The sequence below is a fragment of the Anticarsia gemmatalis genome, chromosome 12 (assembly GCF_050436995.1).
Source record: "Anticarsia gemmatalis isolate Benzon Research Colony breed Stoneville strain chromosome 12, ilAntGemm2 primary, whole genome shotgun sequence".
Taxonomy (NCBI): domain Eukaryota; kingdom Metazoa; phylum Arthropoda; class Insecta; order Lepidoptera; family Erebidae; genus Anticarsia; species Anticarsia gemmatalis.
The window spans coordinates 2,674,632-2,690,627 of record NC_134756.1 but is presented as its reverse complement, the minus strand read 5'-3'; the positions used below and the strand labels follow the sequence as shown (position 1 = coordinate 2,690,627).

Below are 15,996 nucleotides of genomic sequence, written 5' to 3'. Positions count from 1 at the left end.
TGTAGAGAGGTAAATTTTGTACATCTATACTTACTAATATAATAAAGCTGAAGACTTTGTTTGTTTGTTTGTTTGTTTGAACGCGCTAATCTCAGGAACTACTGGTCCGATTTGAAAAATTCTTTCAGTGTTAGATAGCCAATTTATCGAGGAAGGCTATAGGCTATATAACATCACGCTACGGTCATTAGGAGCGGAGTAGCAACGAAAAATGTTACAAAAACGGGGAAAATTTTGACCCATTCTCTTAGGTGACGCAAGCGAAGTTGCGCGGGTCAGCTAGTTGAATATATTTAAAAAAAAAAACAATGGAGGATGTTAAGAAACGGATACTGACTAGGGATGAAAATGGCGAAAGATACTCATTTGTTTTTTTCGCAACTTTGAAACTTTCCAGTAAAATACATGTAACTTTGGAATAATACAAATATAGGGCTGTTTGAAAAATACAAGTTTACATGTATAATACGTGTATTTATCAATGTATTTTTCTTAAATTACAACGAAAGAAAAAGAAAACAAACAATGATAATGACACTGTTTATTACAATTACTTACGTTATTTATTATTAGAAAAGAAAAGTGTTTTTATTTCTAAAAAAAAAGGTTTCTACAATTCAATATCACTATTGCAATCGTCAACCTGAATGTCGTCGTCTGGTTCGTCAATTGTAACTTCATTGATCCCGTCTTTAGAATTGACAAATTTCAGATTCCAGTTAATAAAAATTAATTTATTCACTCGATCAGCTGTCAAACGGTTGCGATCTTTGGTGTGTGTCCACCCAAACAAAGTTATTTTATCATTATTAGTCCTAAAATACAGTAAAATATATGTAAAATACATGTAAAAAACGGAAACTTTCGAAAGATACATCGTAAGACCTCTTTGAAAGTTTCTGTTTTTTATTGAAAAATACAAAGCCCGATTGAAAAATACATGTATTTTACTTGTGATTTTCAACCCTAATACTGACACCGAATCTGCAATTTATATATTTTTTCTGTCTATCTCTGTCTGTCGTCTTCCGTCTGTATGTTCCAGCATCACGTTACTTTTTCGAACAATGTAGGTTGTTGAAAAATCTGAAAGTACTGTAACTAAATAATTGTGGCATATGTATTAAATAGATGGGGTGGTGGCTAGAAGTGCAACAGGAATGCTAGTGTCTGTCTCACAAAGTATACAATATGCTGTTGTTAACTATATATGGGCCATTACATAATAATATGTGCGAACTATCACATAATTAAAAAGAATGACAGGAATTATAGTGTGTAAGTGCGAGAGGGAGAGCCCGATTATGTCGCATGACGTAGTTCGCATGTTTGAAATGGCCCAACTATAGTCGTAGTAGACTAACGCTATCTTTTTTCTTTTTTACAGGTAACATTCCATATCCAAGAGAATTCAAAGTTAATCACTACCCTCCCACAGCCCAATAAATCACAATATATCTAAACGTTTAAACCGGTCTATCAATTATACCTCATGAATCTCGTGCTATACTCCCACAAACTACTTCAATTTCTACATCCTAGTATTTTGCATATCGCCAACACTCCATAAATAACACTACATTTGAAAGGGACTTAGTTCCCACAGTCCCTTAGATCTAGATTCTAACACATACCAACCAAAAAGGACGTAACCACCTTCAAGACTTGCAAAGGATTTTAGACCTTATGTGTGTAAAGTCATGGTGAAGTTTTCATTTGTGTATGTTGTATCAATTGACATGCGAAGAATGCATCGATGCTCTACTTTCCAGTGTCTCAAGGATTTGATTGCTTGTTTGTTTGCATGTTTTTTATGCAATGGTTTAGTAAAAGGGTCTTTAGTAGTTCTTATCATCGCTTGTTTGCTGTGCTATCGAAGTGACTGGAAATCACTTAGATTAATCAAATTAATGTTATTAAATGTTTGAATTCCTAGTTGCTACTAACCGAGTGTTTATAAACAAATTAAACGAATATTATAATAGGTAAACTATTTTTTTAAAGCTCACTCTTAGATATCAATTTAAGTAAAGCTTTAGTTTCATAGAATCACAAGAGCCCATGTGTGAAGATAATATTCTAGGTAAAAAATATTATTACATACGTTTTTGTAAGATATAAAAATTAATATGTGCCTGTAAGTTCTACGTACTCATATAAAATCATGCCTTTTTCCTATTGAAGTAGGCAGAGATCAAAAAACACTACTTATTCCGTACAAAATCAAATTAAGAAATTAACCCACACACTAAACCAATAAATCACCGTGTAAGCAGAATGACTAATTAGCTAAGTAGTAAGTATTTCACATAAATAACTACAAGTTAATCTATACGCATATTAGTGTGGAAATATCATTGATATTCATACAGTGTGCGGGCGAATTAGACGTCTTGTAATTGGATATACCTAGTGGGTATAGATTAAATTGTGATTTAATTAATGATTTAAAGAAAAACCTCATCATCACGGCTAAGCCTTTCTTCCAAACTATGTTGGAGTCGGCTTCCAGTTTCACTGGATGGAGCTGAATACCAGTGTTTTACATGGAGCGACTGCCTATCTTAGCTCCTAGATTCAAAGCCCTGTTGGCTTACAGGCTTTACGAGTATACAAATCAAGATTATGTATCTTACAGCTAAGGAAGAAATACTTGTATGTAAATAACAGAACAAAAAGAGTTGTTTCAACCGGGAATCGGATTGACATTTTCCCGGTCCTACTAATGTTACATCAATATTAAAATGTACTTCTGTAAAAGGTTATTAGTGTAGTGATAGTAACTTGGCTACTTGGTAGCTTGGCAACTTGGCGTCACATGGTCATGATGTCAGTAGCCTGTTCTAAGAGAAAAACTGATTAGAACTCGTATATCACACCTTACGCTTGTTTGTATTGATACATACACTTGGATTAGGGTTGTAATATAAATAAAAGTATAGTTACAGATGTGGTATTTTTTTGCCTTAGCACGTTTCATTGCCTTCAAACTAACTTAACTTTAGGGCCACAAATCAAAAATATTCAACATCCTTTTCATGATAAGAAAATACGTTTTATCGGGTTTAGAACCGCATTCGGAAATAATCTATGGTTCCAGTGGACAATTACAAACTTTTTTGCAACAAACAGACCTTTGCCCGACAATGATTATGGGACAGCTCAGGCTAACAAAATAAAGGTACAAAAACTTTACTCAAAATCTAAACCCAAATATTGAACAAGTGACTTAGTTATGCAGAAACAAGCGGCAATCGCGGTGTCTCTACGTCTTCATAAAAAAAACAGCGAATCAAAGCTCAATTCTCTGACTACCCCAATAGGAAGATGGCGTTATTTAATGTATGTTTGTGCATCAAAGCTCAATTTAAAAAAGGTCTAAATAAATTAAATTCAGTCAGTTACGGTTAAATATCTTCGCAATCTCGTACAGCCCTACACGAGTAGATCGTATCATTTTTACTGCATTTTCACCTGTCAATGACATAATCATTGACGAGGCACGTACCAATAAGGAGGCTGTTTGTCGTATGCCTGTGCTGTGTGCTATAAAAAATGTAATAATTTCTAACTAACGTGACGTCATGTTACGTTACCGTTGCGTCATTTAGATTTATTGCTGGCCAGTTTTGTTTTAAAAGAAGAAATTGTGATACTTGTTTATACTCCTCAGAGTTAGGGTGCCTTTTCAACAGAGATGTGCTATGCTACGTTGCTGTGGATGTGTTTGATATCGACTAATCATATTCATTGATACTTATAGTTTAGCATTTGAAGGAACGGATTCAATTAAGATTTTTAATATACAAGATCGATACATGGCATACGTTATTTCGCAGGCTTTTCATCAGTAAAATTTTATTGGTTACCATAGATTGCAATTTGAAGTATCTCCAACCAAATTTAAAATTATCATAACTTCTAATCTTGTTAAGATATTTAAGTTACCTTAAAGAAAATGGATGGAAATAACATTTGGACAAAACTAAGCAACCAGACGTGTGCCTTAAATAAGCTAGTCGCCTAGTAACATAGCAAGAAGCAAGAAGATTAAGCCTAAAACCGCTAAGGCTTTTATATTTATTCAAACCAATGAATAGCACTGGCTATATTGAATAGTTTCAAACGTTTAAGGAGGTTTTATGTCAAACACTAAGTTGAATAAAGACTTAACATACTGCGGGATTAAAATCTATGGCAGTGTATATTTGTTCACCAATTTTTGTTGCAAAACATTTTTAAATACTACTAATAGTTCTCGATTTTTTAACAAAAACTGCCTACTTGTGTAATATTTAACCAAAATTGAAAGCAGTGAGACACTCAATCAAAGTAAGAAAAGGAAAAATTAAAACTCTCTCGTGTATTTTATCTATTGTAACTGAAACAAAAAAACATTTTATTAGGTTCAATAATTGTTTCTCAGATGTAATAAGTTCATACTGATTCACGGTGTCCTAAGATTTACGATGTCACCGCGTGTGCGCATGCGCGTCGGTATTCATCGCACGCGCAAGGATTAACGGGCGCGGGTGACAACATCGCGCCTCGGTACTACCTCGCTCTTAGGGGAGGTCTACATTGACAAAATGATTAACAATATCAACAACTAATTTCTGTCTACGACTTCGTCTGCGTGAAAAGATTTCCCGGGGTAATAAGCGTATGTGTTAATCTAGGTTATAAACTATCTGTGTACCAAAACATAAATATCCGTTCAGTAATTTTTATTTGATCTTACCTGGAGCCTGGAGGTAAACTTATCGAGTATCGAGAGATTAACATAAAAGATGTTCTAAAAATTAGTTCCCACGGCACCCGCTAAGGGCACTGTCCAGGCTTTCATACAAAAATTGTTGATAGCTAACCGGATATCGATAGTCGATGGCACTCCAGTCTCTAATATTCATGTATTGCCTTGTATTCTTTACAATAATGATAGAAGGTAAGACTATTGATACAATTTGGTGCAATTGAGTACGGCAAAGGGCTTTCGCAAATAATTTTCCTGTACAATCACTCAATGTCCATACGCTACCAGAATGCAACTCTGTTACCACGCCAACTGGGTCACACAGCTTATTGTTTAAAATTTTAATTGATGGACATGAACTTTGTAGCAAAAGTTAAATAATGCATCATCGTGGGTATATTCATTAAATATAATAGAGCTAAGAATTTTAACTATCTGTAAACAACTACTATAAATGAAAAAGTTTGGATGTACTTCAAATGGTTCTAATTCAAATATTGTTTATTGCATAATTTTTACAAGCGTTTAAAATTAACAGCAGCTTTTCTCTTGAGAAGAAATGTCGAGAAACTCCCACGTTTGTCAAGTCAAATCGTCAATTTTGGTGTTATAGAGTTAACACAACAATTGCCGAATTAATTTTGATAAAACACAGATAAAGTTTATAACTTGAATTAAAAAACGAGATAGTTTTTATCCCACAGTTTACTTCCACAGGACCGAAGTCGCACAAAATGGGACAATATTTGGTGTAACATTATAAAGGTTGCGAAACGGCATGATCGGCTATGGTCGTACGATGGGAAACAGTAAGTTGTATTAATTTATTGTGATCGCTTTAAAAATTTGATAAAATAGACTAGATAGATCATATTGTTTTTAATAATTTTATACAATAGACTTAAGAAATGTTTAAATTGTATTAGAAATATTTAGGCCACATTGCATTTGCGTTCTAGTACAGTAGACCTTGAGGTTTGTGAATTTGCGATGTATGACAAATTATAATTGTTTTGTGAGAGTTCTAACAATAATTACATTTTATGTCGCGTATGTTTATTATGTGAATGACAATTGTTTTTGTAATCAAACAAAATATTTTTTTACAATGCCAAATGAAATGGTAACTTTACTACTACGAATACTGTTTCGATTTAGACACAGTTAAGTTTATTCTTTTAATAATTAAGATATTCTGTCCAGTGGTTGGAGAACCGGTCAAAATTATATGACCATAAATACATAATATACCAAATAATGATTATATAATTATACGCTTTTAAAAAAAGGGAAAAATCTTTCCATAAAAAAAACCTAGGTATTCTTCAAGCTAGTATTTTTGGACATTAAATAAGGTTACATGTACTGTAAGAGTGTTTAATACAATAATATTTAGTCGTTAATTTGCAAACAACAGTGTGTACTAAGCCGTATTAATATGCAATGGTAATGCGTTGTACGGCCGGTACCGTTGCAAATAGTTTATCAATTACTCAATATTCGCTCACTTACTATTGCAATTAAAATACAGTTAGATTAGATATAACTAGTTAATTCTAAAATGCTACAAGCTTTGATGTTATCTAAATATATGTATAGTCTGTAGTAAGATGGGTCCATGACTAATAGTTCGTTGGAAAGACCTGTGGCGTGATTTTCTATCACCATCGGAGTCGAGAAATATGTGGATTATAAAGATACTGGAAAGTTGCTTCTATCCAAAATAAATATTTACCACTATATTCATATTCTTGAAAAGTTTGTTGCCTTGTTTAGTATGCCAAATAGTCCATAAAAATATTTATATAATTTGTAAAATTACTTAACATTATAATAAGGTAAATACTTAACTTTATTATATCTTCTTAAGATCGATCGTACAAAATGGTTACAGTAGCAATTAAGCCGATATACAATTGTCCATTTACAGGTCTTCAAACACAAAATTATGTACAATCACATTCGAGGCGTCAAAACGTCTGAACACAAAATGCAACAATCATGATTGAGCCCAAGGTCAGTATTTTCTCTTTTAATTTGAATCGCATCCAAGTTCATCATTACGCGAATGTAGTGTTCTTGTGACCTCGGCTTACATAACGGCTACGTGGGCTTACGACGGCTTGCGACGGCTTACGTGGTTTGTAGCAGAAGATAGTTCGAGGAGTCACGTCTACGTCATGTGCGCCGAATTTTTGCGCCCGACCTACTTTGTATTGGTTAATTTTGTTTTATTGTTTTTGATGCAGCTGTTCACCTTTTGTTTAAGTGTTTGTATGAATTGTAAGTGCAACGTGTCGTGTGCGTTTTAAATATTGATGTTCTGTGTAGGATTCGTTTAAAAAGTCTTAGATAGTTTTATAAAGAAATATTAAAATATTTAATAGCTTGTATTGTTCTTAAGTCATACTTGAAATTTTGTAACCATGTGGAATCATTTATTAAAGAAATCAATTGACTAGTAAGTACTCTCAAAATTAGTGGATCCAGCTCGTGTTAAATTATAAGTATTTACGTTATTCTGATGTACACTACATTTTATTGTATAGGTACGAACCTGTTTCCCAAATTTTCACGTTACAAACTAGCATTTAGCAAGCGTTTGATGAGAATGTCAATATTTTATGTTTTAACAATTTAAAAAATCGTGCTGTTACGTTTTAACAAAAAATCTGGTGAAGCAAAACTCGATACTATCGAATATAAATAGTAAAACCATAGCCTGTCTCTCAACAGTCGGCACCTTTCATCTCACAACTCCTGATTAGAATAAGAATCACTTGTTGTACACATCCATTAACATGCGCCCCTAGAGGTCCGTGATGAATCAATTGGGCTAACTCGGTTAACGCCTAGGCGGAAGACTGCCTATGTTTAGTATGTCAGTCAGGCCTTACTATTGAAGAGTTTTCGTAACCTGTACTATGTAAATCTATGGATCTAGTGTTTTGAATGTAGGACGGTTAAAACTTCAGTTTTATGGGTTTTAAAATGAAATGTCGGTATTTTGACAATGTTTGGATTTTTCTATTATATATGTATATTATTCTATATAGTAACCAATCTTATACTTTGTTGGAACCTTTATTCTTCTTAGCTTGAGGTATCATACTTCAACTCCACTGCATTTATAATCCTCTGTACTTCTTGCTCCTCTCTTTCACTTCTCATACGCCATTTATTTGCTCTTTAACTTTTTTTATAATGAAGAATTCATGTGCTGGAAGGTAGTTTACCAGTTTGTGATTGCTGGTTATTGGAACCCAAAATTAAATAAAAAAGAGATAATAATAGAACGTTTTAAAAACAATTAAACTTCATAAAATATACAGTGGTTTTAGGTCCACTTGAAAAATATTGTTATATCACTGTTAAAATATAACATCTGTCGCAAAAACCATACATTAAATATAGATGTATGTATGGTTTCAGACAACTATATCTATATCATTAGAATTTAAATCTAGCGTAAGACTAAGTCTTTGAAACAATTGATTGTCCTAAACAAGGAAGAAATACAAACATTCTAATTTACTTTTAACCAGTCTAAAGTTTGCACAAGAAACTCTCTAATTAGATTTTGGTCACAGCCGATTGTAGTCAATCGTTATTGGGATAAAGTGCGCACGCGCATGTTTCTGGGTTGCTCATTAGAATGCTTAGTTTGTTAATAAAGTATTGCTAATGAGCACTTAGATTTTCTGCTGTACAGATCCGGGTACAGTTCCTGGATTTTGTATTTGTTTTATATTTCCTTGCAATGATTATTTTCATGTAAGTACGTTAATGTGTTTTCTATAACAATTATGGGATAAATTTCTGCCCCCACTTATAGGAAAAGTTTCAGGGCGTCTGTGGGCATGATTAGCCTAAAATCAAAGACAAGGGTCTTAAAATGCTACCTAAATATATAAAACTAGCTGACCCGCGCAACTTCGCTTGCGGCACATAAGAGAGAATGAGTCAAAATTTTCCCCGTTTTTGTAACATTTTTTACTGGGACTCTGCTTTTATTGGTCGTAGCGTGATGATATATAGCCTATAACCTTCCTCAATAAATGCGCTATCAAACACCGAAAGAATTTTTCAAATCGGACCGGTAGTTCCTGAGATTAGCGCGTTCAAACAAACAAACAAACAATCAAACAAACAAACTCTTCAGCTTTATTATATTAGAATAGATTAGTATAGATTAAGGTTTGCTACTATAACATTTTTAACAGATTTTTTTTTAGAAGTGTGTGCAGATGTAATGGCAAGAAGTAAAGGAAAGTGTCTGGCAGTAATGAATTTTAATTTTAATAATATTCTTAAAAAAATATCGAAATGCTAGCTTTCTACTTTAGCGTAGGTAAGTTAGGTTTTTATCTACCTCTACTTCACGCTACCTGTGTAACGCCTCGCTCTGCACTAGACAGACATTGTACTAAGAACACTGAAAATTTCAGCTTTGCAAAATTGAAGTAGGTCTGGTGGCTCTGGGATCTTGCTTTATGATCATGGGGGCTATCACGTATCTCAGTTGACAGTCATTTGAAAACCACTATGCTGTCCATTGTTTTCCCCCTTAGATTAGCGTGATTAATACGTTACGACAAAGCAGCAATGTACTGAATAGTGACCATAGATTTGACGTATACTAGCTGTCAACTGAGATACGTGATAAGCCCGCAGGTCAGTTAGTACCATGGTCATCATAAATACCACTCGGAGATCTTCGTGAGATCTCGTATCCATTCGGCTATGTACACAAACGTCGCGTGTGTCTCGCGATGTTAATTAATAAGGAAACTACACTGTAATACTGTTAGATCAACGGGTTAAACTATTAAAGCTTTAATACACCAGCAGAGCGATAATATGAACGAGCTTTATCATAGTAACGTCGTTTTGCTAAAACTATAATATAATTGTTGTAAATCAAATGATCCATGAAAAAAGACCAGGGCTAAATTATACGATTACTATTATTAAAACTACAACGTCCCTTTACTAGGCTTCCCCATAGCTTACCCCTACGAGTCACTTTTTTGTTAAATTAAAGTAAAAGAGCTTCTGATCTTATTTGCTAAAGCTTAGATAAATATTTCTTTTTGAAATTTAAATCCATGAAGATATGTTCTATGTCAGACAATTAATTATTACCGCTTGCATTTATATTTTAATAGAAATTTTCGCGATAATACCTACACATCTCATAATAAAGCTTAAAAATATATTGCATAGCTTATTACTATATGTGATACCTTAATGTTAAAATTCATAAAAAACTCGATGAGGGAAATGCTTGAACCTTATTAGTGTAGTGACAGAACCGCATTCTGCCGCTTATAGCGCACACACACGCTTACTCGCATACGTAACTCTTCTTAGAGCTGAGGATATAGTTATGAGCGGAGAGGGAACTATTCTGAGCTGTGTAAAGAGCGTTTTCCTTATTAGTGTCGATGTGTTTGGTTTTAAGAATTTGTATCGTATAGTACGCGACAAATAGGAACCTTGTCTGAACATCGCTGCGGCTGGTAATCGAAGGTGTCAGAAAATAATAATCAAATTAGCATGAGAATTGAATAAAACCTTAAAATATTATACAAGTATTATTTTACTTATCGAAATGATGAAAAACTTATATTTAACGTAAAATATAGCGTTTAATGTCTTACAATGTAATTTCATAATATTAGATCTTAACTAGTATTTATCTACTGAAGAAATACTATAACAACTATCTTCCATTCACAATAGCTTAAAATTATTGTAAGAAATAAAAATGAGAATGAAACATTAGCAAGTTATAATAGTTTGTCAAAATAAGAAATCAATGAATAACCTTTACATTTCACCTACGGCAGTAAATCTATTAAACGCTAATCGCTACCTCTCATCAATGTAACCGCAGCCATTTCACTTGTCTGTGAAAAAGGAATCTGTTTTTACGAGCCATTCATTTAGTACAGACGCTTCATGTACAAATATCCTGTGTCGTATATGTACTGTGTAATGTATCGCGGACAGTACATAGACATATATACATGTTTATGACCTATGAAATAGTTTAGTAAAGCTGTTTAAGCTGAAAGCTTCAGGAAAATATATTACAATATTATTAAATTTAATATGTTTACGTCATCTTACAAACTTACCAGTGTTACTTTTAAAACTATTGGGAAAACCATACACATGTATGTTGATATATTGTAAGATAGTTTTGATGAAAACCTTTATGCCTGAGAATTCTTTAAAAAGGCCTTAGGCGAAGTACCCCACGTTAGCCAGCACAGTGTGGTGGGCTCCAGGTATAACACCTTCCTCACCATAGAAGGAGACTATGCATAGCAGTAGACCATTCTTAACTAAAAACTATCTATTGTACCGTCAAAAACATGTTCATTATTTAATTAAATAATGTAATTTGTCTTATCATTATCAACTAGCTGACCCGTTTCTTTTTGTTTTTTTTTCGTAATAATCTTCCCCGTGTTTTAAAGACAATTTTTCAAAAACAATAAGTCGAATTGGTCGACCCATTCTTAAGTTTTGCGCTTAGAGACATATTCGGCGATTTATTTTTTATTATAAGATGTGCACATAATTCAGCCTAAGTTTCAATCAATTTATCTAAAGATATCACGTGCGAACAATCCTCGTATTACGCAATAAACGATTACATGGTACCCGGTCCAGATTACTATAATACCTGACTAGTGCTAATACTAGTACTGCTAATACTAGATCTATCTAGACTGATAACTGATGTGTGTGTCACTCATGTTGATGTTTATAGAGCTGATAATACCATAAGTAAAATAATTAAATACTCACGCCCCGTTTACATGGGACTAACACTGTTTGTGGTAAAACGCGGATTTATTTACTACGCATATTTGGAGGTATAACATGCGCGAAAATAAAGTTTTCTAAGCCTATCGCGGTTTGTACACATAATACAAAATTAAACGGGCCTTAAACTCGATGAAAATTTAGAGGTACATAGTGGTTAAGTTCGTGCAATCATAGGGTTGCTTATCAAATTATAAAAGCTGTAAGTAGCGTGATTAGCCGCTCCCACGGCCAAATGCTAGTGCGTAAAGGGTAATTTTCAAGTCAGAAAAAAAGACAGGGCTGAAATTAAATTCGACTAAGTATTATGGATACCATGCCAAAAGGCTAGAAATTAACACATTTTCCGTACAACCAAATCATACTCTAGAACTACAAAACATATTTTTTTCCGTATGACCAGCTCTATAAAGATATCCCATAGCTTTCATACAGGGTGTAAACAAACCCTGTTTCCGCCACAAGCACACATGCCGTTATAAATACCATTACTTTCCTAGCCAGATCACTTTCTTTACTCCCGCCAACTGAGCCAGTTGCACCTCAACATGTTACGACACACTTATGTAAGTGAAAATATATATTAATTAGTATTATTAAAAGGATAAGTAGATAATAATTATAGTTAATTGAGTTATTAAATTACTACCTAATTTTAGTCCCCTTAAAATAGGGAAAAAGAATACCTCGTCTGACATTAAAACATCGTCTGTTTAAAAATTTGCAGCAGAAAACATGCAAGAATACTCTTGTCGATTGAAATTCTAAAACTATTAAATGCATTTAAGACACGTTATTATTTCAAATATCATTTTATAGACTGAAAAGTATTATGCAAAGTCCTTTTCCAAGCTTGAATAGCGTGGTGGATTCAAAGCATAATTCCTGACCCAATTCGGGAGAAGTCCCTTGCCCAGCAGCAGGACAGAAACGAGTTAAAAAACTGAAAAGTATATGCTTTATGTATGAAATAAACACATTTATAACTCTTATGTGCTCTGACGATTAACTTCAGGTTCTTAAACCCTAACCCGGCCATCATTCATCCAAAAATACATTAACCCATGAATGTCCCACCGATGGGCAAGGGTCTCCTCTCATAATCAGGAAGGGATAAGGTCTTGGGTACACCATGCTGGGCAATTGGGGATTCATTCAAATCAAAATAATATTTAGATACTGCGCTACAACTGTACACACGCAGTCATTAATTTGTTTGTTGTCCCATTAGCAGTATATTGCTATAAACAACAGATACTAAGCGTCTCGTGGTAATTAGTGATAAGGATATCGTTATAACATACGATGTTATATCAGTTAGACCGTTATCAACGTTATCTAACTCATTAACCAATGTCAGTGTGAATGACCTTTGCACCGCCTTATGGGGTAGTTTTTGTTAGTACTAAATCAGTAGTATTTTTCGATTTTGTCAACGCTGTAGCGCGATTTTTGGCAGTCGGTACTATCGAGTATCGAGAGTTTGACATTAAGAAGATATTAAATATTTGTGCCCAACTATTAGTAAATAGCCAAAATATTGTCTGTCTTTGAATTGGAAACAATATACATACATATATTATTAAGTAGACATAACTGCATTCAAAGCTATTCAATCGTGGTACAAATAATTATGATATATTAGCTGACCCGCGCAACTTCGCTTGCGTCACATAAGAGTGAATGGGTCAAAATTTTTCCCGTTTTTGTAACACTTTTTACTGGTACTCTGCTCCTATTGGTCGTAGCGTGATGATATAATAATATAGCCTATAGCCTTCCTCGATAAATGGTCTGTCTAACACTAAAATATTTTTTCAAATTGGACCAGTAGTTCTTGAGATTAGCGCGTTCAAACAAACAAACAAACTCTTAAGCTTTATATTATTAGTATAGATTCTTCCTAGCCAGTTTTCCGATTCCTTTGTTCATTTTGCGTAGTTTGTCCTTGAAAACGCGAATATATGTCAGTACTTTTAGGATTAAAGTTTATCTCGAATTGAGATAATAGCAGACGACGTCTATATTGACCCTAATAGATTATGATTATATTATTATTAGCATTAATGACGAATCTGCTTAGTTGCTGATGTTACCGGTTAAAGTCTGGAAAACAAAATGATTGCGACTTTTAGTAAATAAGCATTTTCCTAAGCAAAAGCACAATTATTTTTTTCAAAGTTGTGAAGTATCTTTAATCTACCTATTTTTATAATTTACTTTTCGGTGGTCCTGTATCATAAGATGAATGGATGTGAATGAAGCAAGGAAAGTTTTTAGGAATCGTAGCAAGTGGTAATCTTTGGTTTTTGCCTACCCTACGTGTAATTGTGTTCCATGAAAGAAGAAAGAATTATAAAAGCTTTTTCTTTTACATTTTCAAAAGTTTACGAATAATATTTGTAGTTATTTCTAGATCATTTTAACAACATATTTCACGTAATCAAGTCTGTCAAAAATAGTTTTAGTCCATATCCACAGAAGCAGATTAGCCTATCTGCATAATTTATAATACAAATCTAGAATATCAAAGAAGCAATAAAATGATTATGATAATTTCAGTCTTCTTATACAAGTCTTTCGTTTGGATAGCTAGGGTTAGAATGAACTAGATCATTATAGACTTTCAATGTGTTTCCCGAAAATCTGTATAATTTAGGAAACATGAGTGCCCAAGTCTACATAGCGTTATTTATCACTCTATAGCGAGGCACTAAGCTCTTTTGGCAAACCTGCAAAAGAGACATAACCGTCAGACGTTTTTCGAAGACCATAATAACTATCTTTTTACCCGTTACTGCCCCCCTGCTGGACAAGGATCTCCTCCCAAACGACGAAAGGGAAAGGCCTTGAGTCCATCACGCTGACTAAGAGCGGGTGAGGGACTTTGCATGCCTTCAAGAAATCTTACAATTTCTTAATTGCCTTCCTTCCTATATAAGTCTGTTTTTTGTTTCAGCTCCTACTGTTCGCGTGCCTGAACTTCGCTCAAGGCGCCGTACAAACCAAACGAAGTGCATCCCACATACCTACACATCACACGTACTCCGAATACTACAACCGAGTAGCAATACCCGTACCACAACCAGTACCTATCAGTGTCCCTCGAGCCGTACCATACCCCGTACATGTTGGCGTACCAGTTGACCAACCGCGCCCCGTAGCTGTTCCAATACCACAACCTGTTCCTCATATCATCACAAGACCAGTCGCCGTACCAGTTGATAGACCGTTTCCTTACCCAGTAGCCCAGCCTGTTCCAGTATCCATCACTCAAGGAGTTGGAATACCTGTTCCACAGCCGTACGCTGTCGGTGTACCTGCTCCGGTACCTGTAAGAGTACCACAAGCTGTTCCAGTACCAGTTTCTGTTGTAGCTGGTGGATTAGGTGGACTCGGAGGAGGGATAGGTTTAGGAGGGATTTCGGGAGGGTTAGGGTCTATTGGGTCTTTGGGTATAGGAGGGTACGGCCATGGAGTCTCTTCCTCTGTTGTGTCTCAACCAATTGTGTCCAGCAGTTACGGAGGTTCGATCGGACATGACAGTGGACATCATTATTAAATTATGGAGTCATTTTTATTTATTCTGGTGCTGTAGTGTTTGATGTATTTAATGTTTGTGTAGATTTTAAATGTATATCGCTTAAGTTCAACTCGGTTATGAAGGCTGAGAGAAAAAGTACAAAAATAAATGGATGTCGTGTTTAGTTTAAGACTTTATTTATGTAAATATACCAAATACTGCTGTAAGGGTTGTTGTGTATATAAGACTATTGATTTTATTAGACCCCATGCCTTAAATTTTAAATGATTAATAATTTTTAATTACATGTGAAAATAATGTCTTTCTTATGTAAAATATAGACTTGTTTATAAAAAAGAATGTCTACCTTTGTGTCCTAAAAAAATGCATACATTGACCCTCAAAAATATCATAATAAATAAACGAATTTAAGAAAGAAAAGAAAGAACTTTTAAACTTCGCGTTACCTGCGCCACAACGTCATGCGTTAATTCCCGTATCCGTATTACATAATTTTCTAAACATTTTTTTACTGTTTAAGATATTTTTTATATGTTTGCTATAAATAGTCATACATAAGCTTTAATTATGTCACAGAGATAGTATCTTGTGTGAATAAACTGTGTGGACTGTGTTTACATTGTTTCATTCTTTCCTAGTGTTATCAGTGGCCTCTTAACTGTACGGCTGATATGAATGGTCCATTTGATTTGTCATCATACGAGATCATTGCTACTATGACTGACTAGATTCAGCTCGCGACGTTGTCTACGTGAAAAAATATACGTCGTGCTGAAATTTCTCCATGTTTTAAATTATCTGTGTGTCAAATTTCATCTGAAGGATTTCAGTAGTTGTGTTATAAACATTCGTTAGAAAA

The 15,996-nt window shown here is 34.1% G+C and overlaps 1 protein-coding gene across 1 annotated transcript; it reads left to right on the top strand.

The window, feature by feature from the left end:
* The first annotated feature begins 12,041 nt into the window (after positions 1–12,041).
* On the top strand, positions 12,042–15,750 carry LOC142977235 (uncharacterized). The gene is made up of 2 exons (XM_076121011.1): positions 12,042–12,159; positions 14,553–15,750. The coding sequence occupies exons 1-2, from the start codon at positions 12,142–12,144 to the stop codon at positions 15,153–15,155; spliced, it is 621 nt and encodes a 206-aa protein (XP_075977126.1). The 5' UTR covers positions 12,042–12,141; the 3' UTR covers positions 15,156–15,750.
* Positions 15,751–15,996: the final 246 nt, after the last annotated feature.